Consider the following 24509-nt stretch of genomic DNA (forward strand, 5'->3'; position numbering starts at 1 on the left):
GTTATATTTGAGCTATTTTTATAAATCAAAAATTTGTCATGTATAATATTACATGTTTTGTAAAAACCCACACAAACAATACTATGTATTTCTAAGAGTACTCATATATGAATGTACATATATTTAAGCAAATCCTAAAAGGTCTTGAAGAATGCAAACTATTCTGGGCTTACCTCTGCAAAGAATAAGGGGACTAGGATTGAGGGTGGTCAGCCAAAGGAGAATTGTAACCTTACTTATAATGTTCTAATTTTGTATTGGAAGATTTTTTTTTTCATTTTAAGAAGTCATATAAAGGAGACATATCTGCAACTAATAAACATACATAGAGGAAATATAAAAACAAATGTGGTAACATGTTCATGACTGGTGAAGCTTGGGGATAAGCAGATGGAAGTTCTTTGACATTTGGCCTTAATAATCCTTAGTTCTACATCCAACCAAAAATATTTGGAAAAAATAATTGTTTCTACTGAATGTGTATAGACATTTTTCTTGTTATTATTCCCTAAACGCTAAAGTATAACTATTTGCATAGTATTACATTATATTACATATTATAAATAATATATAATTTAAAGCATACAGGAGAATATATATGTGAGTTAGACAAAAATAATACTGTTTTATACAAATGATTTGAGCATCCTCACATTTTGGTGTCTTTGAAGGAGGGTCCTAGAACCAATCCTCCACAAATATTAAGAGAATCATTGTATTATTCCTGCAACTCTCTGCTAACCTGAAAATTATTTCAAAATAAGAAGTCTAGCCGGGTGCTGTGGCGCATGCCTGTCCTGTGATCCCAGCAGCTCTGGAGGCTGAGGCAGGAGGATTGAGAGTTTAAAGCCAGCCTCAGCAAAAGTGAGGCACTAAGTAACTCATTGAGACCCTGTTTCTAAATAAAATACAAAATGGGGCTGGGGATATGGCTCAGTGGTCAAGTGTCCCCGAGTTCAAGCCCCAATACCCTCCCCAAAAAGAAAAAAGTCCAAAACTCACATAAACACGTTATCCTGGATCATCCAGATATGAATCTAGTCCTGCCCTAGGATTTCACCACCCTATTGGCAATTGCATTTAAGATTCCAATGACAACAAAGAGAACTACTTTAATCACACCAGGGGTTAATGAAAAAAACAAACAAGAATGATAAAACAGATATAGGTAGACAAAAGTAAAACGATATGTTCAAATCAAGAGAAGACCATACCATATCAGGAGGGAATGCTGTAAGGAACAAAAGTTTTATAGTAACTCAAAGAAGGATATAGGAAAATGAGAGTCATCACAGAGTACACATTGACACAGGCATGCCAAAGAACTAAGGTATAGTAGCCACTAGAAAAAAATCACTATGAAGTGATGAGGTTTCAGCAAAACATCATCATCTGTTGCAAGGAATGAATGTAGTTAAATTTGGGGTCTGGAATCTTTGGGGATGTACTTGTCAGTTCAATCTTACACTATTAGTTCCTCTCCCTTGCCTTCTCTAGGCTCCCAGAGAGACTGTGACTGGACCAGCAGGTCTTAAGACCAAACCCAGTAGACAATGAGATGCTATACCTCTTATAGCCACTATGAACAAGTGACCGTAGGTAACATAAATACAGAATAGCTTAAGATGCTGGAACTCAAAGGTAAGGCCAAGTGTGATTCCCAGAATTAGCTGAAAGGGAGTACTAAAGGGAATGCCATGAAAGCTTATGCTGACAAAGCAGAAGATCTAAAGACTAAATATGAAATATGAAGAAACTGAACTCAGTTGCCAGACATGCAAATTCTGTGGGTGTGAAATAATGAGAAAAAACAATTAACCCAGTTCCTCAAGGTTCTTCAAGAAATGGCTCCAGCAGATTAGGGGCTTGAAACAATTATTGACCTTCCCTGAGAATTTTTTATCTGAGATCAATTAAAATATATTTGTTAAAGAACTTAAAATCAGTATTCTATAGTGCTGCAGTCTTATCAATGTTTACAGCAGCTCAATTCACAATAGCTAAACTATGGAACCAACCTAGGTGTCCTTCAACAGATGAATGGATAAAGAAGCTGTGATAGATATATACATACACACATACATACATACACACACAGAGAGAACTATTACTCAGGCTTAAAGAAGAATGAAATTATGGCATTTGCCAGTAAATGGATGGAGCTGGAGAATATTATGCTAAGCAAAATAAGCCAATCTCAAAGAAACAAAAGCTGAATATTTTCTTGATATGCAGATGCTCATCCCCAATAAGGATAAACAGAGGTATTTTGGACTAGACAGGCGAATGTAAAGGAAGGGGAAGGGGCAGGAATGATATTAGAATGAATGACATTATTACCCTATGTGCATACATGATTACATGACCTGTGTAACTGTACATCATGTACAACCAGATGAATGAGAAGTTATACTCCATTTATGTATGATGTGTCAAAATGCATTCTGTCATGTATAACTAATTAGAACAAATTTTTTAAAAAACCTAAAAAATATATATTTGTTACTTTTTAAAAAATCTAAATTTTAATTTTATTTATTTATTTATTTATTTATTTAGGTACTGTGGATTGAACTCGGGGCCACCGAGCCACATCCCCAGCCCTATTTTATATTTTATTTAGAGACAGGGTCTCACCGAGTTGCTAAGCACCTCACAGTTGCTGAGGCTGGCTTTGAACTCGTGATACTCCTGCTTGAGCCTCCCGAGCCGCTGGGATTACAGGCGTGTGCCACCATGCCGGGCAATTTTATTCATTTTGCTAGTATTTATTTTGTAAGTTTTTCTTGGCTTTTGTTTTAAGTTTTCTAAGTATATATTTCAGTAACATCAAGGGTTTAAGGCAATATCTTAGAGGAGAGTTTTGCTTTAAAAGAGGTTTCTGTATTACTGAAATGTTAAAACCATTAAAGTACACACATACATCAATGTACCATGATGTGCCAAATTCCCACTTTCCAAGGGGCATGTAGGTAGTTAGCAATTTAGAACTATAAATTATGCTACTAATAAACATCAACCTGTTTGCACAAAGCTTTACCGTGATCTTGATGATCTCTTCAGGTATTACCAAGTTACAGGGTATAAATGTATTCTGAGTCCTCCTGATGGATGATGGCAAATTGTGTAAGAATACTGTTCTCCTGCACCATAGCTGGTACTGAGTATTCTTTTTTCGTTTTAAAATCTTGAGCAATAGACTAGAAACAAATTATACCCAAATGTTTCTAATTTAATTTGCATTTCTTTGATTTCTGATAAGGATAAATTATTTGTATGTGTTCATGAGCTGTTAGAATCTCATTGTCTATGTTATTTACTCATTTTCCCCCTACTTGGATTTTGATGTTTTTCTTATTAATCTAGGTGAGAGGTGTATAAACTATGGACATACCCTTCTGTCATATTTATTCCAATTTTTCCTTTTTAACTTTCTCCTTCCTTACCTTCTTGAGTTTTTCTATTTCATTTTCATCCTTTTTTACTGTCTGTTCCCACATGTGTACTTTATCCTGGTCTTCCTTCAGTTGGTTCTTTTCAAAATCCAACTGGATGCCCAAGCGAGTCTTCTGATTTTCGAACTCCAAACTAAGGAGAGAAAGAGGAACTAGGCCCAGGGCTCAGGCCTCCACATTACTGCTAGATTTTAGTCACCATTATCTCATCCACTCACATGCACATAAAACTGTCTTCAAGTTAAAAAACTATGCCAGGCGTGGTGGCACATGCCTGTAATCCCAGCAGCTCAGGAGGCTGAGGCAGGAGCATCACGAGTTCAAAGCCATCCTGAGTAAAAGCAAAGCACTAAGCAACTCAGCGAGACGCTGTCTCTAAATAAAAAATAGGGCTGGGGATGTAGCTCAGTGGTTGGGTACCCCCACATGCCAAAAGTTAAAGAATGAAATTCCCCTGTGGACATGGCACAAAGTAGGGGAGACTAGGCCAAAACCCATTTATCACCCTTCAAACACTGAAGACTCCAGCATGTTTCCATTTTCCCGTGAGGGCATAAAAAGGTCCATCTGAACCCACCAGCTATGTTTAATTCTTATTTATTAAGCTTCTATGTACTTTACACATTATCTTGAACCCTCTAATGGATAGCTCCACAGTAGGCATTATTATCCTAATTTTACAACAGAGAGAACAGGCTAAAAGGCCATACAGCTAGTAAATGGCACATATGAGATTGGAACCCAAGTCTAACACCAAAACCTGGGCTCACTCCCATACACCATCATCACAATATAATGTAGTGAGTTTAGAGTATTGGTATCCCAATATTGCCATTTACTAGTAGTATGATCTCAGTCAAGTTATATTATATTCTCCATTCCTCAGATTTGGAAATAACAATAGTACTTACCTCAGAATTACTGAGAGATATTCTCAATGAGTTAAAGTCCTTAGAACTATGCCTGGCACACAGTAACTACTCAATAAATTTTAGTTATGCCGGGCAGGGTGGCGCATACCTGTAATCCCAGTGGCTCGAGAGGCTGAGGCAGGAGTATCACGAGTTCAAAGCCAGCCTCAGCAACTTGGCGAGGCACTAAGCAACTCAGCGAGACCCTGTCTCTAAATAAAATATAAAAAAGGGCTGGGGATGTAGCTCAGTGGTTAAGCACCCCTGAGTTCAATTCCCAATATAAAAAAATTTTTTTTTAAAGTTATCATTGCCAGGTATACTGACTATATTCAGCTCATCTTTGCCCAAGGGTTTTGATTATTTTCAGCATCCCAACCACTGCTGAAGATTTTAGAACCTCTTAAGGGGCAGAGCTTGGGTAGGACCATGGAGAAAATATTAGATTCTTATTATTGCCTGTCCCCCATCTTTTCAGAAACTAAGAATATGTAACCATATATAGACACTAGCAGGCCAGGCAGGGCTAATAACTTTCAACTGCCCCTCCAATCCCCAATTGAGTGTGACAGATGCTGCCAGATGTCATGCTAGCAGCTTAAACCTATTAGTCACTATAATCCAAATGGAATGTAATTAACTCTATAATTTTGAGCCATGCAATTTTAAGTCTAATCTCCTAAGTATGACTCATAAAGTCCTCTGTGATCTGGCCCCTGCTGACCTCTCCACCACCCCCGCCTTTCTCCTGACCCTGTTTTTATGATTTAGACATTCAAAACTACTTAGTGTCCAGAACAAGGCATGCTCTCTCACACCTCCAAGCATGCTGTTCTCGCTGCCTGCAACTCTCTTCTTCTGCCACTACCTGGCTGGCTAAATCCTACTCACTCTTCAGGTCTTTAGTTCATCACTCCTTGTTCTGTAAAACCTTTCCTGGTGGTTCAGAGCAGGTTCTGAGTACCTGTTATACTTTGCTGGGTTCCTCCCTTTTTGAACTTCAGTTGCAGAGTTGAGTTAATCAAATCCATGGCTCATTACACTTATCACTGTCTGTGCAAGACCCTTCTCGTCTTCTTGTTTTAATACCCAATTTCCACTTCAATTACCTTCCCTATTATTAATACATACCCCAAAGTGATATGTATACACACACACTCCCCCTTAAAAATGCATATCCTTGAGCTGGGGTTGTGGTTCAGTGGTGAGCGCTTGCCTAGCATATGTGAGGCACTGAGTTCAATCCTCAGCACCGCATATACCGCATATAAATAAAATGAATAAAATAAAGGTCCATCAACATCTAAAAAAATAAAAAAAAATTTAAAAATGCATATCCTTATAAAATGTTTTCAAATTTATACAAATGCTTGGTGTTATAATTTTCATTCTTATTTTTTCAGTCATACTTTATCCAAGTAACTGTTTATAAATCTATTCTTGCTTTGAACTGCTTTACAGTATTACAGTTTGTATAATCATCACTTTAAACTTATACTTTTACCCAGTGATGGCCATTCTACATTGCTACCAATGCCCCATTAACACAGATTATGCCAAGATGAACAACCTTGAATGTGCCTATTTGTGATCCTGTAGTAAGATTTTCTGGTGTGTGTATATGTATATATATTAACTCTGGTTCAAAGAGACTGAACATTATATTATGGAGTGGGGAATATGTGTGTGTATATGATCTCCATACTAAAGAGGACATACGTAGACTAATTTTCACCAAATACTGCTAGAATTTTTCTTTGCTGTAGTACTAGGGATTGAACCCAGGGCCTTGCACATGCTAGGCAAGTGCTCTACCACTGAGCTACATCCTCAGACCTTGCTAGATTGCTTTTAACTTGTATTCCTCTGGTTAAGAGACTGAACATTAATTCCTACTGTTGTTAGCCAACCAATTTTCTCTTTCCATAAAATGCCAACTGTATCTTCTGCCCATTTTCTTTTTTTTGTATTTTTCCTCTTACTGATTTGTAGCTCCTTGAAAATGTCCTTTGTATTATTTTTATATACCTCAATTACACTATCAATCACACTGTTCTGTTATTGTTGATCTGTCTGTTTCCCCAAGTACTCCATAAGCTCCCTGAAAATAGATAGATCCTCCAATTTAATCCTTTGAGCCTAGCCTGTGGTAGGAGTGCAATGAATATTTACTGTATTGGTAAAGGGGTAGACGAACTGTTGACTGAGAACCAGGATCTAAGGAGTGACCTCCTTTAATAGTGACTATGTCATGTTCATCTGTCTAACCCCCAAATCCCCTGGGCTCCTTCAATACCTAGTACAGGACAACCTGGCACAAGATAGGTATTCAAGATTATTGAATGAATGAATAAACTAAAGAGAGAAACAAAGGAGCTTAATTTGTTCTGGCTATTCCTTCAGCCTAGAACCCCCTACCCAATCATGATAAGAGAAAATAAATACTAATGTTTACTGCTCTTAGCAGGTGCTAAGTTTTATGCTAAATACTTCATGAGCATTATTTCATCTGTTCCTCCCAACAATGCCACAAGATAGGTATCATTATTATCCCATGTCACAGAAACTGTAGCTTGTAGAAGTCAAGTCACTAACCGAGATAATGAGTTGTAGATCCCATTAATTCCAGGTAAACCAAGTTTAAATCTGATACGTTTAAACACTATCCTACGTCATACTGCCTCCCTGATTCCCCTGTTCTTTGAGGCTTACCTACAATAAACTATTCAGGTTCTAAGAGCTGGTCCATGTCTTATGACAGCATTTGATTTTCAAGGATGTCAGGCTGGAAGCTAAAGAGCATCCCAGTATTTTCTACCAATACTTTTACCTACCGCTTCTTGGCAATTTCATTCTGTCGCTTCACCTTCTCTTCCTCAAATTCTCGGATGTTGCGGACACCAATCTCCCGACAAAATTCTTCAAATACCTCATCCTCTACCTGAAGGGAGAAGCCAGAGAGTATGGAGGTTCTCTTGGTCAGAGTCTGCTTCAAATCCCAGTCCTTCCCTGACACACATGCTGGTATGGCTCACCCTCTACCAACCTGGTTCATCTTCTCTTTCAAGTCTTTCATTTCCCTCTCTCGGCTCTGAATAATCCTCTTGATATCATTAATTCGAGGCCCGAAGTTGGCCAGCTCACTCTCCAGCTTGGACTTTTCCTAGAGGTAATGGGTTGAAAAATAAGAGACCAGACTCCTTGGAGGACAAGAGCTACCCTGACTACACTGGCTTAACAGTCAGGAAGGGCAAGCTCTCCACACCCTGAGAAAACCTGATTTTGCACCACTGCCCTAGTCAAATCCCATCATCTCTTGCTGGAGCCACCACATGACTTCTTTCCTGGCCTCCTATTAACCAGCTTCAATCCATAGGACTAGGCAACACAGTAAACACCTTTAACTATAGGTCCACAATCGCTTATCTATAGATACCCTGGAACTATGTATGTCCTACAAGTCAGATCTTTTTTTAGAGAAAGGTAAAAATCTTTTTTATTCTCATACATGCACATGTAATTGTGCATATACACACTACATATTGTATTACACCTCCAGAGTAAGCTGGGGAAGAACCCAATAATCGAAAAACACATGAAAATACCTAGAACAGTGCCACCACCTACAGGGACTGAAATTCCTATGGCCCACTTTTAATTCACTTTTAGAAGTTCAAAAATTTATTGAATGAATATGCTAATAATGGCCATCTAACATGAACTGAGCACATACTAGTCTAAGCACTTTATAGGTATTAACTTCTTCCATCTTTGTAAGGACCCTATAAAGTAGATATTAATTCCTATTTTATAGATAAAGATGAAAAAACTGACACTGTGTATCTTGCTGAATGTTATACACATAGCTGAGCCAAGATCTGAACCCCTGGCTGTCTGACACTGTGCTATGCTTGGTTCTCTGGAACATTCTGGGAGGAAAGGAACAAGTTCCCCACCTCCAGAGAAACCTGGACTAGGAAAATGAGGAGGACCTTTGGAAAACAGGGCTAAAGGCCAGGCCCTACCTGGAGATTTAGTGCCAGATGTCGTGTCTTGGTCTGTTCTAGGTCGCTCTGTGAGTACTTGAGTCGCATCTGCAATCCATGGGCCTGAGACTGCACCTGACGCAGCTCTGCCTCTTTCCGCTTTGCCTTCATTTGCTCCTGAAGAGGACAAGGAAGGTCTACATAGTAAGAAGGCAGTCAATACGGGGGGCTTGGAACCTCTACTCCTAGGGACTACAGGTGCCCATGGCTTACTTTCAGCTCCTCTGTCAACCGCTCCTTCTTCTCTTTCAACTTGTCTACTGCTTTCTCATCCCAGCGCCGTGCCTTTGCTTTCAGGTCACTGGCTCCACCAGAGATGACTCCTGACTTCTGGAACAGGGTCCCATCCAGTGCAACTGTCTATACACAGTATAAAGAAAGAAGGAAAAGCTAAACAGGAATCTCCATTACTAAAGCGGTTCAGCTCCAACCTGGGTAAGGGAATCAATACCTTGTGACGCTGATGGCCTCCAAAGGCAATGCGGCGGGCATCTTCTACATTGTCACAGACAAGGGCATTGCCACAAGCATACTGCAGGGCTTTTTTGATGTGAGGTGGCTCATAGCGAATCACATCAATCACTAGCTTGGCCCCTTTCAGTTCCCGGAGTTTTTCATCTGTAGGTTTCACCTGTGTAAAGAAGCTCAATAAGTGGCACAACACGGAGGCCCAAGAGGAAGAGCCCTTGAATACTGCCCTGACCCCATTCTCACAAGCCTCACCTCCAGGTAGTCAAGAGGCAAGAAGGTCTCTGGCTCCCCACGCTGCTCCTTGATATACTGAATACAATCCCGGCCTGTCTTTTCTGAGTCTACAATAATGGCATCCATGTTCTTGCCCAAAACCTTGGTCACAGCAATCTGATACTTCTTTTGTGTGGGCTGGCAGAGGTCAATGAGGCGGCCATACTAAGTGAAAAAGAAAGAAAAAAAAATTGAAGCATGAGGCTTTTGGGAGCTGGTGTAGTAATCTCAATTACCAGCTCAGAAAGGGTAGGCTAGAATCTCTATCAGAAACAATCCACATAACTATACTCCCTACTGGTCAAACTAGCCAGCTAGTTCTACATCTGTGTAACCCTACCTTATGTGAACAGGAATGGACTGAGGGGGGTATTTGCAAGACTAGTGCTGTCTACAATCTAGAGCTGCACAGTAGCCAATCCTAATGTTCCTCCCAAAGATGAAAACATTTGGGTTAAGAGGGAAGCAAAGGTATGAATACATAGGTTACATAATGTAGGAAAACCAATATTACATTAATACCTCAAAAGAGGCTTAGTGAAAGAGATGACATATAGTTCTAAACACCTAAAAGAGCAAAGCTACAGGTTCTCCAAGACTATTCCTGCTTTTAGAAACTTACAAGAATGAATGGAAGGCTACAAACCTGAGCAGCCTCATCCAGGAGACATTTACACATGATATGATGATAGACTAGATTAATATTAATGAATGACTGAAGAGTATTCTAGTAACATGCCAGTTTCTTTTGACTCATGATTGTTCTGGTATAACGGATTTGTACTCAAACACCAGTGTGGACTATGATACTGAGAAACATTTAGAGCTGGGTGCAGGGTGCATTCCTGTAATCCCGGGGAGGCTAAGGCAGGAAGATTATAAGTTCGAGGCCAACCTCAGCAACTTAGCAAGGCTCTAAACAACTTGGCGGGACCCTGTCTCAAAAAAAAAAAAGGTTGGGGATGTGGTCCAGTGTTTAAGCATCCCCTGGTTCAATCCCTGATACCTAAATAATAAATAAACAAATAAGTAGGACTGGGGATGTAGCTCAGGAGTGTCCCTTCTTTCAATGTCAACTACTAAAAAAACAAAAAAGAGAGAGAGAGAAATAAAGAAAAAAGAAATATACATTTAGTCCTAGTCTCCAGTTCTTGACACACATAGCTCCAAAAACAAGAGTGACAACAGATCACTGGTCATTCCTACATAGGTTTAATATGGAAGTTAGTCACTAGAAAGACCAACGCAAGATTAAAAGGTTGAGACCTTCAGCCCTACCCCACTCATAACCTCTGTTGTGGAAGATGGGCCAAAAATTGAGTTGGGATCAGCAATGGCTAATAAAGTGATCAATCCTGCCTATGTGGGAGGCCTCCATAAAAGCCCAAAAGTTCTGTGTTCAGAAACTTCTAGAAAAAAAAAAAAGAAACTTCTAGATATCTGAACAAGAGGTGGTCCCTGGAGAATGGTGTGCATGGTGAGAGCATAGAAACTCCATGACCTGGGCTAGAATGTAGCTCAGTGGCAAAGCACTTGCCTCACATTCACAGAGCCCTGGGTTTTATCCCCAGTTCCAAAAAAGAAAAGAAAAAAAGAAACTCCATGATTCAGCTCCCATACTTTACCCTATACATCACTTCCATCTGGCTATTCATCTGTATCCTTTGTAAAATTGTTTATAATAAATGGGTATCCCTAAGTGTCTCCCTGAGTTCTATGAGCTGCCCTAGCAAATGAGTCAAATCCAAGAGGAGGGTCGTGGGAAGCCTATTTATAACAAGTCAGTCAGAACCACAGATCACAACCTACCACTTGCAATTGACATCTGAAGTGAGAGGCAGTCCTGTCAGACTGAACCCTTAACGTGGGATCTGACACTACATAGACAAGTGTTAAGAACTGAACTGAATTACTGAACACCCGGCTGGTGTCTAGAGAACTGCTTGGTGTGTGGGGAAAAAACCCAAACATCTGGTATCAAAAGTAAAGTGCTGTATTAACTGTGGGAGAGTAAGAAAAGCACCATGGTATTTTTCTGTCTCACAGAGGAATAGAATCCCCATCCTATGGTAAAAAGCCTATTACGGCTCCCAAACAACAATGACTCAAGGAAATCAAAGTCTGAATTCAAAATCACCTTTCCAAAAATCACTTTTACCATTTCACAGATCATTGCAACCCAGGCATTATGTCAAATATGTTATATACATTATATCAAACTTTCATAAGCACCAAGCAAAATAAATCTCTTTTACCTTACAAAATAAATCTCTTTTGACCTTACATCATCCCTGACCAAAATCAAGCATGGTTTCCTAAGAACCATCAGATAAAGGATAAGATCTTCAAGGCCAAGGACTGACTCTGATTCATACTTATCTCCCCAGCAGTACCCAGAGGAGTGATCATGAAATATTCGTAGAACTAAACTAAGTTAAACTCAGGGACAGGATAATGTAGAGGGGTACTACTCAGGGAACATGGGAACATGGAATTTGGTGAAAGAGGCCAAGATATCTGATAAAGTTCGGGGTGTCTCTAAAAGCTAATGGGCTCTCATGAAAATAGAAAGAGAACAGTGGAGTAGTGGAAGGGGACAGAGGGGGAGGAAGGAGGGATAGGAAAGGAGAGAATAAAATTAACCAAATTATGCCATGTGCTTGTATGAACATAACACCATAAATTTCACTTTTATGCAAAATTGTAGTGTACCAATTAAAGAAAAAACAATAAATAAATAAAGCTAACAGGCTTGGTATATGTCAAGGGAGGCCATATGGAAGATGTAATTAGTATGGTGAAGAGAACATAAGCTTAAGCATCAGGACAAATTGGGTTTGAATTGCAGTTTTTCCACTTATAAGCTGGGCTTCTTTGGACCAATCTCTCTGAGTCTCAATTTCCCCAACTATAAAAATAAGATTAGCAACCCTGTCCTCACAGGGTTGTTGGGAAAACCATAATAGTGGGTATGAATAAGTGCTCAGTAAGACTCCCTTTTCCTGTCTTACCACAGAGCCAGGGTAAAGGCGCTTGATGCTTTCCATTATCTCTGCCTTTCGCTGCTGACGGCTGCTCTCCTGGCGGTCTATGCGTGCATCCCCCAACTGCTCCATCACCTGGTTCAGCTCCTTATTGATCTCATCTATTCGCCTCTTGGCCATCTCCACCTCCTCAGTCAGTTCTCCCTCTAGCTTCTTCTGCTCCTCTAGGGATTGCCTACAAAATGACAGAACATAGAAGTTAACCCTGGCTGGTGGGATAATGTTCCTGACTGAGGGATTCAGTCGTCCTGCCTAAAAAGGGACAGGGCAGGACAGGAGTAGAAGGAAGGGGGAAAGGCTGCTGAGCCACATACTTGCTAGTAGTGATGTATTCCTCCAGCTTCTCAATCCGCTTCTGATTCTCTTCAATCTCCCGCAGCTTCTGCTTGATCTTGGCCTAGGTAACAAGTAAATTCTATCACCAGGGCCTGAGGCAGTTAACTCCAAGACCACAGGGGCTTACTTACACTCTCTATGTGCCCACTCATCCAAGAGTCCAAGACAACTTGTCATTAATGCAGGAGGCCTACTAAAAAGGAGACACACAGATGGTGTCTAGTTTGGTTTGCTAACTGACAAAGGCCTCCCAGGGCTCTAGAACCTCTCACAGGTGTTGTCCTTACTCCAGGCTTCCTCGCCAATCAGAGGGTCAAACCCAGGCAAAGTAAGCTTCACAGGCCTTTCTGAACCTGTTTTCTCATTTGTAAAACGTAGATAACTTCGATTTCATAAAACATATGTCAAGCATTTAAAACAGGGTAACTACTATATAAGTGCTTAACAGAATGCCTAGAACATTTCAGGTTCTTGGGGCAATATGACAACTTTCTATCATCATCATCAACATTAGAAAAATAGTAAGTATACGTGGTAAGAGAGTTATCAGTGTGAGCGTTAGAGCTAGACAGCCCAAGTTCATACTCTGGTTCTGCTGCTTAATAATTATATGAACTCAAACAATTACTTCACCTCTGTGCTATAGTTTCCTTATTTGGAAAGTGTGGATAATAGTAACCATCCCATAAAGGTAGTCATAAATGAAGAATTAAATAAGTGAATATATGTAAAGAATGGTACCTCTCACACAATAAATAAAGTACTCAACAGATGTTAGCTACTGCCATTATTGTTAAGACTATCAGGGGTGGGGTTGTGGCTCAGCGGTAGAGCACTCAACTGGTATGTGTGAGGCCCTGGGTTCGATCCTCAGCACCACATAAAAATAAATAAAGGTATTGTGTCCAGCTACACCTAAAAAATAAATATTAAAAAAAGACTATCATTATTTTCTTTTCTAGGGACCATCATTCCTAATCTTTTTGTGTGCTGAGGATTGAACCTATGGCCTTGTACTTGCTAAGCATGCACTCTGCCACTGAGCTATATCCCAGTCCCCAGACATAGTCTTATAACTTCTGCCAACCTCTGTTTCTACTTTCTTCCGCTCTTCCAGATCCAAACGGTCCTGGTCAGCTTTCTGGTCTCTATTGAACTTCTCCAGCTCCTGGGCTAAAGTGGCTGCTCTCTTGCTGGCTTCTTCTTTCAGCCGGTGGTATTTCTTTACCTGTGTAGGGACAGAAATGAGGACAAGAATGTCTAAGTCAGCCCAGGTCAGCCCAGCAATCGCCTGTCAATCAACTGCTTCCAAGGCCTACCTGATTCTCCTCCAGGGTCAAGTCTCTGCCCTGACTCTGACTCTCCTCTTCCATCCGTTCTTCAAACTCCTGTCGGGCCTTCTCCACAGACAGCATCTCCTTCTCCAGTTCATCCATGTCACCTTTACGCTTTTTATAGTGCTTCTGAGCATTCTGCAGAGACTTCTTAGCTGCTTCCAGCTTCTTGATTTTGTGGGAGGTATTCTCCTTGGCTTTGATGTACTGAGGTCGCTTCTGATTCAGCTCTGAGTCCTTCTCCCTTTTGTCAGAGAGAAAGGGGACAATCAGCACTGTGGAAGAAGGGAGGAGTCCCAGGCTTTCTACTTAAAGAAAGGGGGGCCTGAGCTCCCCAGCTAGTCCCAGCTAATGTAATGCCCCATGGATCTTCAAAAAAGGGGCAGTCGAACCTGGAATTACAGCTTCAGCCTCATGTTCTAGACCTTCAGAGTCAAGAGGCAGCCTAGCCACCTACCTCTTCTTTCTCCTGTATTGCCTCCTTGTGTTCAGCTGCAAAGCTACCACCTCTGCTCCAACCTAATGCCAAGCCAAACCCCTCACTAACAACTTCCAAGAATACCCTGTGTTTACTGAGTTGTCCCTCATCTGATCTAACCATTTCAAATGCCTGTTTATGCTCCTAGCTTCAGTTTTCCTCTTCCAGGACAGTCTTCTTGGCCATTTCAATTGCTGGGTCTTTATTGCTTCTTCTCATCTGACAAGGCCACCACCCCTATCAAGTTCTCCCTCATCTGAGAACCTGTCTATTCACAGCCTAAGTACTTAAATATTTTATCTGTCTTAAATGCAGGTCAAGAAATGTGCCTGGTTCTGGTCAAAGTAAGTCAAGAAGATAAACTAGTATAGGCACTGGACTTTAGGCTCAAAGGAGCCGTAGAGAATAGCACAGCCTCTTGGTTTCCCACAAATTGCAGGACCAAGTCTGCTTCTTACTTGATCTCCTTCTCGATCTGCTGCTGCTCCCGCATCATTTTGCCCAGCTCCTTCTTCTTCTCCTTCAGCTCATCCTCTACCTTGTCCATTCGCTTCTTGTCTTTCTCAATCTCTTTGTTCTTTGAGGCCAGTTCCTTGTTGAGTTTCTCGATTTCTACTTCATTATGATAAAGCTTAAAGAGTTGCAGCTGTACCTGGGCTCGTACCACCTCATCTTTCAGGCGCTGGTAGCGGTCCGCCTGTGCAAATGGGAACGGGGACAGGGGTGCCTCGGTAAGGCACTGGCTCCATTTAGGTCCCTCAGAATTAAGAGGCAAACTGGCAACCTACCTCTTCTTTTTCCTGTTTGGCCTCCTTGCGTTCAGCTGCAATGTTTTTCTTGCGATGGTAATTAAATTGTGTGTCTTCTTCAGCCTTCACCATTTCCTTCTTTCGCTTATCATACTCCTGGGCCAGCTCCCCAGAGCGACTGATCTCTTCAAATAGAGCTGTCCTCTCTTTGGGGTTCTTCATGGCAATAGACTCCACAGCACCCTATAAAGGTTAAAACACTCTCCCATTTATACCCTAGCTAACTGTTTTCCCTGCTCACTCCCTCTCATTCATTCATTCAAAAAAAAGTCCACTCTCCCCAAATATGGCCACATTCCACACTGGGCTTTGAGGACACGTTTTCTGCTTTTGAGGAGCACAGGGAGCAGAAGAGACAGACACAAAGATAACAGTGTGTTATGAACACTGATAGAAGCAAAACAAAAAAAGGACTAAATGATGTTTGGAGGGTAGAAGAGTAGTAAGGATGCCTATCTTGGAAAGGCTTTCCAAGTGTGACATTCAAGCTGAATTTTTCTTTTTTAAAAAAGTGAATATGTAATTTATTTACATTTTTCAAAAGCACATATTAAACATTACCTGCTCTTGAACACAACATTGTCCTAGTACAGCTTTTTATCTCCAATAGAAATACAAATAAAAGAAATGGATTTTATAATAATAGCCTATACTCCTGGAGAAAAGGATTAATTCTGGGCAAAGATTGATAAAGCTCATCTTCCTAAACTAACCTGACCTTAGTCCCCAGGATTCTTCCAAGCTGAATTTGGAAGATGGGAAAAAACTAACCAAGAAAATAAGAGGGAGCTGGGGGTATAGCTCAGAAGTATGGCACTTGCCAAGCATTTGTGAGTCCCTGGATAAATTCCTAGCACAGGAAGGGATGGAGGGAGAAAATTAAGAGGAAAAAAAAGGTTATTCCATGTGAAAGAAAATTAATATGCAAAGGCCAACACGGCAAAGATAGCAAGTGAATTTGGGGACCTACAAATGGTTTAATTAGGCTGGAGTACCAAGGTTAGAGGGAAAGAGTATTGGCAGCTAAGGCCAATAAGGTGGCCAGCAAGAACCAAATGATAGTGTTTCCTGAACGACAAACTTAGAAGTATGAATTTTCATCTAAGGCAATCATTCTCAAATTTTAGTAGGCATCATAATAAACTGGAGAGCTTGGTAAAACACAAACTGCTGTGTCCCATCCCATAGTCTCTTTAGTCAAAAGGTCTAGAATGGGGCCTGAGAATGTTCATTTGTAACACATTCCCTGGTGGTGCTGATATTGCTGGTCTGGGGACTATAATTTGAGAGCCACCACCACCATAATACAAGAAGAAATCACTGAATTTTTTTTTTTTTGGTACCAGGGATTGAACCCAGAGGCGCTTTAACCACTGGGCCACATCCTCAGCCTTTTTTATAAATATTTTTTTTTTTTAGAGACAGGGTCTCACTGAGTTGCTTAGGGCCTTGCTAAGTTGCCAAGGCTGGCTTTGAACTCAAAATCCTCCTGCCTTAGCCTCCCAAGCCACTGGGATTACAGGCATCTGCCACAGTGCCCAGCACTGAAATGCTTTAAGGGGGAAAAAAAGGAGAGAAATAGATTTGTGTCCTCATAAGAAGAACCTGACCTAGGGGATGAACTGGAAGGGGCTGGAAAGGAATCAGGAAGCCCAGTAAAAAAGGTGCTACATTAATTCAGGATAGAAATGATGAAGCAGACCCAGCAGAGATGGGACAGGGGCTAACAAAAAGCAGACAGCCCATAACTATTTAAAATGCCCACCTGAAAGACGAGGAAGTTACGAGCTTTGATGAGAATGCCCAATTTCTCTAATTCCTCACTGTACTCATGTAGCTGGACCACTTTGTTGTTGATCTTGTATTCAGAAGAACCTCCTATAAGACAATGCACGAGTTGGTGAGGATCAGGATGTCCTCCTATCCCATCAACTAGTCTTGCCACTTCCTAGGATCCAAAGACAGTTTTATGACCAGCCTTACCCACCTACAATGACACGAGCAAAGGTGCGATCCTCAGCACCCTCCTCAGAGTAGACCATGCTGACAAAGGCCCGGTTGGCAGCTGGTTTGCCCACAGGTGCTCCATGGATCAGGTCCCGCAGGGTCTTTACCCTCAGGTTGCTGGTTTTTTCACCCAGCACAAAGCTGATAGCATCCATGAGATTTGACTTACCTAAGGGAGGAAGGGAAAAATGGAGGAGGGAAAGTCAGGAAGAAAGGGGAGAAGAAATGGTATAAAGGAGACACTGAGAGGAAAAGAAATGTCCTAATTAATTACTTTTCAGATAATAGAGACTACTCCTTTGCCCTCATAAAAACTGGGCCCAACCAAAGCTCTGAGTCAAAGATAAGAAAAACAGTTCCCTTGCAGTTATTATTTATAGCAGCCAGAAACTAGAATTCCACCTATCAAAAGTAACAATTTATTCATAAAATGGATTATACTAACAACCCTTAATAATATGGGCAAATGCACACTACAGGAAAAACAAGCAAGACATAAAACTCTATCATTTGATCTCACCAATGTGAAAAAAACAAAAAATGTGTTGGAGAATGGAAATAAAAGAGATTTTTAAAAATGGGCATGGAATTTAAGTGTTGCAAAATGAAAAAATTCTGGAGATCTGCTGCACAAGAAAGTAAATATATTTAACACTACTTAAAAGTAGTTAATTTGGTAATTTTTTTGTTACTTTACCATTTTTTCTTAAAAGGGCATGTTCCAGTTACTGTACAAGAAGCACACAGCATGAGCTATGAGGTATCATCAAAAATACTTAATCTAAACAAGCCTTTAGACTTATATCCATTTCTTTTTTTTTGTTTTGCAAATGTTTTATTTTTTTTCATTTTTTGTTTTAATTAGTTATACATGACAGTAGAATGCATTTATACACTTTGATATAGCATACATAGGTGGGATATAATTTCTCATTTTTCTGAGTGTATATGTTGCAAAATCATATTGGTCATGTAGTCACATATATACATACAGTAATAATGTCTGTTTCATTCTACTATCTTTCCTATCCCCACATCCCCTCCCCTTCCCTCCCCTCCCCTCCCTTCACTTTCCTCTACCTAATCCAAAGTAATGCTTTTCTTCCCTAGTGGTCCCCGCCTTATTATGAATTAGCATCTGCATATTAGAGAAAACATTTGGCCTTTGGTTTTATGGGATTGGCTTATTTCGCTTAGCATGATATTCTCCAACTCTAACCATTTACTGGCAAATGCCATAATTTCACTCTCCTTTAAAGTTGAGTAATATTCCATTGAGTATATATACCACATTTTCTTTATCCATTCATCTATTGAAGGACACCTAGGTTGGTTCCATAGTCTGGCTATTGTGAATTGAGCTGCTATAAACATTGATGTGGCTGCATCACTATAGTATGCAGATTTTAAGTCCTTTGTGTATAAACCAAGGAGTGGAATAGCTGGGTCAAATGGTGGTTCCATTCCCAGTTTTCTGAGGAATCGCCATACTGCTTTCCATAGTGGTTGCAGACCAATTTGCAGTCCCACTAGCAATGTATGAGTATACCTTTTTCACCACATCCTCACCAACATTTATTGTTGCCTATATTCCTGATGATTGCCATTCTGACAGGAGTGAGATAAAATCTTAGAGTAGTTTTGATTTGCATTTCTCTAATTGCTAGAGACATTGAACACTTTTTTACATATTTGTTGATCAATTGTATGTCTTCTGTGAAGTGTTCAGTTCCTCAGCCCATTTAATGATTGGGTTATTTGTTTTTTTAGTGTTAAGTTTTTGGAGTTCTTTATATATCCTAGAGATTAATGCTTTATCGGAGGTGCATATGGTAACGATTTTCTCTGAATCTGTAGGCTCTCTCCTCACATTATTGTTTCCTTTGCTGAGAAGCTTTTTAATTTGAATCCATCCCATTTATTGATTCTTGATTTTACTTCTTGTGCTTTAATAGTCTTGTTAAGGAAGTCAGATCCTAGGCCAATGCGGTAAAGATTTGGGCCTATTTTTTTCTTCTATTAGGTGCAGGGTCTCTGTTCCAGTGCCTATGTCTTTGATCCACTTTGAGTTGATTTTTGTGCAGGGTGAGAGAGAGAGGTTTAATTTCATTTTGCTACATATGGATTTCCAGTTTTGCCAGAACCATTTGTTGAATAGCCTATCTTTTCTCCAGTGAATGTTTTTAGCACCCTTGTCTAGTATGAGATAACCGTATTTATGTGGATTTGTCTCTTGTCCTCTATTCTGAACCACTGGTTTACAAGTCTATTTTGGTGCCACTACTATGCCGTTTTTGTTACTACAGCTCTGTAGTATAGTTTAAGGTCTGGTACTGTGATGCCTCCTGCTTCACTTTTCTTGCTAAGGATTGCTTTAGCTATTTTGGGTCTCTTGTTTTTCCAAATAAATTTCATGATTGCTTTTTCTATTTCTATGAAGAATGTCAGCAGGATTTTAATAGGAATTGCATTAAATCTGTATAACGCTTTTGGTAGTATGGCCATTTTGACAATATTAATTCTGCCTATTCAGGAGCATGGGAGATCCTTCCATCTTCTTAGGTTTTCTTCAATTACTTTCTTTAGTGTTCTGTAGTTTTCACTGTAGAGGTCTTTCACCTCCTTTGTTAGATTGATTCCCAGGGTTTTTTTTTTTTTTTTTGAGGCTATTGTGAATGGAGTAGTTTTCCTAATTTCTCTTTCACATTTATCACTGATGTACATAAATAAGTTTCACTTATGGGTGTTGATTTTATATCCTGCTACTTTGTTGAATTCATTTATTAGTTCTAGAAGTTTTCTGGTGGAATTTTTTGGATCTTCTAGATATAGAATCATGTCATCAGCAAATAGTGATAGTTTGAGTTCATCTTTAACTATTTGTATCCCTTTAATTTCTTTGTCTAATTGCTCTGGCTAGAGTTTAAGGATGATGTTGAATAGAAGTGGTGAAAGAAGACATCCTTGTCTTGTTCCAGTTTTTAGCAGGAATACTTTCAATTTGTCTCCATTTAGAATTATGCTGGCCTTGGATTTACCATAGATAGCTTTTACAATATTGAGGTATGTTTCTACTATCCCTAGCTTTTCTAGTGTTTTGAACATGAAGGTGTGCTGAATTCTGTCAAATGCTTTTTCTGCATCTATTGAGATGATCATATGATTCTTGTTTTTAAGTCTATTAATATGATGAATTATATTATTGATTTCCATATGTTGAACCAACCTTGCATCCCTGGGATGAATCCCACTTGCATACTTATATCCATTTCTAAGAAATACAACAGAGGAACCTGGTAAATGATACCATGAGGAAATTTTAGGACAAACACAGATTGTGAGATATTTTACAAGACAATTGCCCTGGTCCTTTCAAAAAGTCAATGTCTGCATAGGGATATACCTGAAGTAGAGTGCTTGCCTAGCATGCACAAGGCCCTGAGCACCAGACCCAGACACACAGACAGACAGACAGACAGACACACACACACACAAGTCAATGTCTAGGGTTGGGGTTGTGGCTCAGTGGTAGAGCGCTTGCCTAGCATGCGAGTCACTAGGTTCAATTCTCAGCACACATATAAATAAAATAAAGGTCCACTGACAACTAAAAAAATATTTTAAAAAGTCAATGTCTAAAAAGAAGAGTTGAGAGAACCATTCCAGAATGTAATCAAATGCTATTTTTGGAAAACAATTAGGAAAGCTTGAATAAAAAACTGGATAACTGATGACATGAGGAAATTAATTTTCTTAGTTGTGCTAATAGAATAGTAGTAATACAGGAGAATGATGATTTTAGGAAATGAATAATGAAGCACATAGGAGTGAAGTATCATGAAGTCTGCAATTTATTTTCAAGTGGTTAAGCAAAACACATATATTGCTGAGCATGGTGGCTCATGCCTATAATTCAAGCTACTCAGGAGGCCAAGGCAGGAGGATCACAAATTCCCAGACAACCTAGGCAATTTAGTGAGACTGTCTCAAAAATGAAAAAGGGCTGGGATATAGCTCAGTGGTAGAATGCCCCTGAATCTCCAGTACTACAAAACAAAGGGGAAGGAAAGAAAGGAGGACGGATGAATGAATGAACACGTATATATTTTCTGGTTTTCATAATAAAAACTTGCCAAACATAGTGATCCATACCTCTAATCTCAGCGTGGGAGGCTAAGGCAGGAAGATCACAAGTTTGAGGCCAACCTGTCTCAAAATAAATTAAAAAAAAGAGTTGGGCATGGGGTGGCACACGCCTGTAATCCCAGCAGCTCAGGAGGCTAAGGCAGGAGGATTGTGAGTTCAAAGGTAGCCTCAGCAACTTAGCAAGGCCCTAAGAAACTCAGTGAGACCCTGTCTCTAAATAGAATACAAAAAAGGGCTGGGGATGTGGGTTAAATGCCCCTGAGTTCAATCCCTGGTACCAAAATAATAAAAAATAAAATAAATTTTAAAAAGGACTGGAGATGTAGCTCAGTGGTAAAGCACCGTTGGCTTCAATTCCCAGTACAAAAAAAAAAAGGAATTAAGATGTTTACATTGGGGTTACAGGGTGAAGAGGTAGTTTAACTCCCATAAATTCTACCTCAAGATTCTCCACAAACATGTTATATGACTGAACTGAAGACATAATATCCAATATCCAATACCACTCAACCTAACCATAAAAATGGTCCTTTCATGGAAGCAATATTAAGACCATGGGAAGGGTGGGGGTACAGCTCAGTGGCAGATTGCAAACTTGGCATGAAAGAAGCCCTAGGTTCAGTCCTCAGCACTTAAAAAAAAAAAAAATAAGGCTTGGGCTCTCATCCAACAGATGTAGGCAAGGTTCTAATCTTAGTTTCACCCATTTTCTTTTCTTTTTCAGGGTGGTGCTGGGTATCACCCAGGGCCTCATAAGTGCTAGGCAAGCACTGTACTAGTGTGCTATATACCTCAGCACAAGTTTCACTCTCTTTTAGCTGACATTCCATCCCCTCACCTGGGGAAAAAAAAAAAAAAAAAAAAAACGAAAAACCATGACTCACAAGTTTTTTAAAAAAATGATTGGCACATGGTTCTATGTTGAAGTGGCAGGAACATATGCTTTAAAATATAGCAGGCATGGGCTCTGATCCCAGCTGAGAACTATAGGAAATTTATTAAATCTCTGTGCCTCAGTCTCCCCATTAAATGATATCTCCCACCTAGGGTCACCATGACAATTTAAATGTAAAATGCCCTAGGGCTGGGGATGTAGCTCAGTGGTACAGCACTTACCTAGCACCATTTGCACATAAAATCCTAGGACTTAACTCAGTAGTTAGAGTGTTTGCCTAGCAATGGTGAGGGAGGCCCTGGGTTCAATCTCCAGCACCAAATTTGTTTTAAAATAAATGGAAAGAGCCCCAATAAAGTACTTGACACACAGCAGGTATTCAATAAATGACACATCTATCCTACACAAGTCTGGACTCGGTTCAGTCTCCCTCATCACCGCAGGACTACCTGACACATTATGCAAACCAGGTGTCAATCTTTTAGGCACCAACTTCCAACCTTTGGGCTTCTCCCATTATCTCTAGAGATGACAAGAACATCTCACAGCCAAAAGCCTCTACAAGCACTCAATATCATAAGCATGTCTGTAACACATTATATGGGCTGTATACTGATAAAATGTCTCAAGTAATTTTTTTTCTGGTGCTGGGGATTGCAGCCAGGAGTGCTTTATCACTGAGCTACAACCCCAGCCCTTTTTATTTTGAGACAGGTTCTCGATAAGTTGCTTAGAGCCTCATTAATTGCTGAGGTTGGTCTCAAACTTGTGATCCTCCTCCATCCAAGTCATTCTATCACATCTACCTGTCCCATTTCTTGCACAACATTTATGACAGTCAAAAGTTATCTTATTTCCTTCTTCTTTATCTTCTTTCCCCAGTAAAAAAAAAAAAAAAATTGTCAAGGCTGGCCTCAAAGTTGTGATCCTCTTGCCTCAGCCTTCCAAGTAGCTGGGATTAGGGGCATCTGCCACCATGACCAACCAACTCTAGGACATTTTTGATGGTCATATCTGAGGAGTGGGGGATGCTGTCATCTAGTGGAGAGAAGCCATGGATGCTGTCAAACATCCTACAATGAACAGGACTATTCCCACAGCAGAGAATTATCTTAATGAAGTGCCAATGTTGAGAAACTTTGCTCTAAGCAGAGTCAAATCCAGGCAAAACTATTTCACAGAAAGGCTAGAAAATTATTCGCTACATTTCTGGGGTATAAGAACACAGCAGGATTCCAAACGGATCACTTCTGGGGGTAGGTGAGAGGAATCCATGGGGTTATCATTTAAAAGTGAGGAGTTAAGATACCAAACAGAAGTCTTACCAGACCACTCTAAAGACACCACCCAAGGCATTCCAACACATTAACCTGTCCCATTTCCTGCACAACATTTATCCAGTCTAAAGTTATCTTATTTCTTGATTCTTTATCTTCTTTCCCCTCTAGAATATAAGTTCTCTGAAAGCATGGACTTGGTTTATTCTATTCTCCACTATTTCCACAATTTGAACTTATAAACATTAAAACATTCAACAAATTTGATAAGCAAATAAGACCAGGCTTTTGGTGGTTTCCGGTAGGAAAGGGGGGGAGTTCTACACAACAATTTCTGAGGTCGGGTTAGGGACTCCAAGCCCTCTGAAGACTCAGGCTCAGGGTTCAAAATTCAAAAGTGCCGCCTCTGGAGACGAGTAAAAAGGAAGGAATTGGAGCGTACCAATGAGAAGCGGGAGGGGGCGCTAGGTTGAAGCATAAGTGTACTGTATGGGACCGCAGGACACGACAGAGCGAAATGCCGTCCCACATTTCACGGAGGGGTCAAACAGGGCTGGGAAGCTAGAACCAGACAGACCAGCAGGGAGCCGCGCAGCAGGAAGCCGACAGCTGGCAGCTGCCTCCGGACGCGCCTCTTTTGGCGGGAGGGGGCAGTGGGCGCGGAAACACACAGTTCGGCCTGAACCACTAGGACCGGAACGGGGGCCGCACAAAACTCGCGCAACTGACACCTGGGGAAGAGGCTCGAGTGAGAACACCTGAGCGGGGAGAGTCGAACTCCCCCCGTCAGGAGAGGCAAGGAACCTTTTAGGCTTCACAATGGTTCAGGTTACATAGGCTGGGTCGTACTACTTTGGCGTCGGATAGGGGGGTCCAGGCCGGGACGTGCGCAGGGCCGCAGCCGGGTTTATCTCACCAGAGCCATTGGGTCCAATGATGGCGGTGAACCTCTGAAATGGTCCGATAATCTGTCGACCCTTGTACGATTTAAAGTTCTCGATCTCAATCAGTTTCAGGAAACCCATGG

General features: G+C 40.5%; 1 protein-coding gene across 1 annotated transcript in view; it reads right to left on the bottom strand.

Annotated features, from left to right (window-relative positions):
• The window catches only part of Smc1a (structural maintenance of chromosomes 1A), a 45033-nt gene extending 20526 nt beyond the window's left edge, over window positions 1-24507 (bottom strand). The window contains exons 1-16 of the mRNA XM_027950166.2: window positions 24399-24507; window positions 17145-17333; window positions 16923-17035; window positions 15137-15340; window positions 14807-15045; window positions 13856-14114; window positions 13624-13764; window positions 12515-12597; window positions 12168-12375; window positions 9136-9321; window positions 8864-9043; window positions 8626-8772; window positions 8392-8529; window positions 7413-7529; window positions 7201-7307; window positions 3447-3588 (exon numbers count right to left, since the gene is read on the bottom strand). Of these exons, the coding sequence (XP_027805967.1) occupies window positions 3447-3588; window positions 7201-7307; window positions 7413-7529; window positions 8392-8529; window positions 8626-8772; window positions 8864-9043; window positions 9136-9321; window positions 12168-12375; window positions 12515-12597; window positions 13624-13764; window positions 13856-14114; window positions 14807-15045; window positions 15137-15340; window positions 16923-17035; window positions 17145-17333; window positions 24399-24507 (2562 nt within the window). The remainder of the gene's footprint in view (window positions 1-3446; window positions 3589-7200; window positions 7308-7412; window positions 7530-8391; window positions 8530-8625; window positions 8773-8863; window positions 9044-9135; window positions 9322-12167; window positions 12376-12514; window positions 12598-13623; window positions 13765-13855; window positions 14115-14806; window positions 15046-15136; window positions 15341-16922; window positions 17036-17144; window positions 17334-24398) is intronic.
• Window positions 24508-24509: the final 2 nt, after the last annotated feature.

The sequence above is a fragment of the Marmota flaviventris genome, chromosome X (genome assembly GCF_047511675.1).
Source record: "Marmota flaviventris isolate mMarFla1 chromosome X, mMarFla1.hap1, whole genome shotgun sequence".
Lineage (NCBI taxonomy): Eukaryota > Metazoa > Chordata > Mammalia > Rodentia > Sciuridae > Marmota > Marmota flaviventris.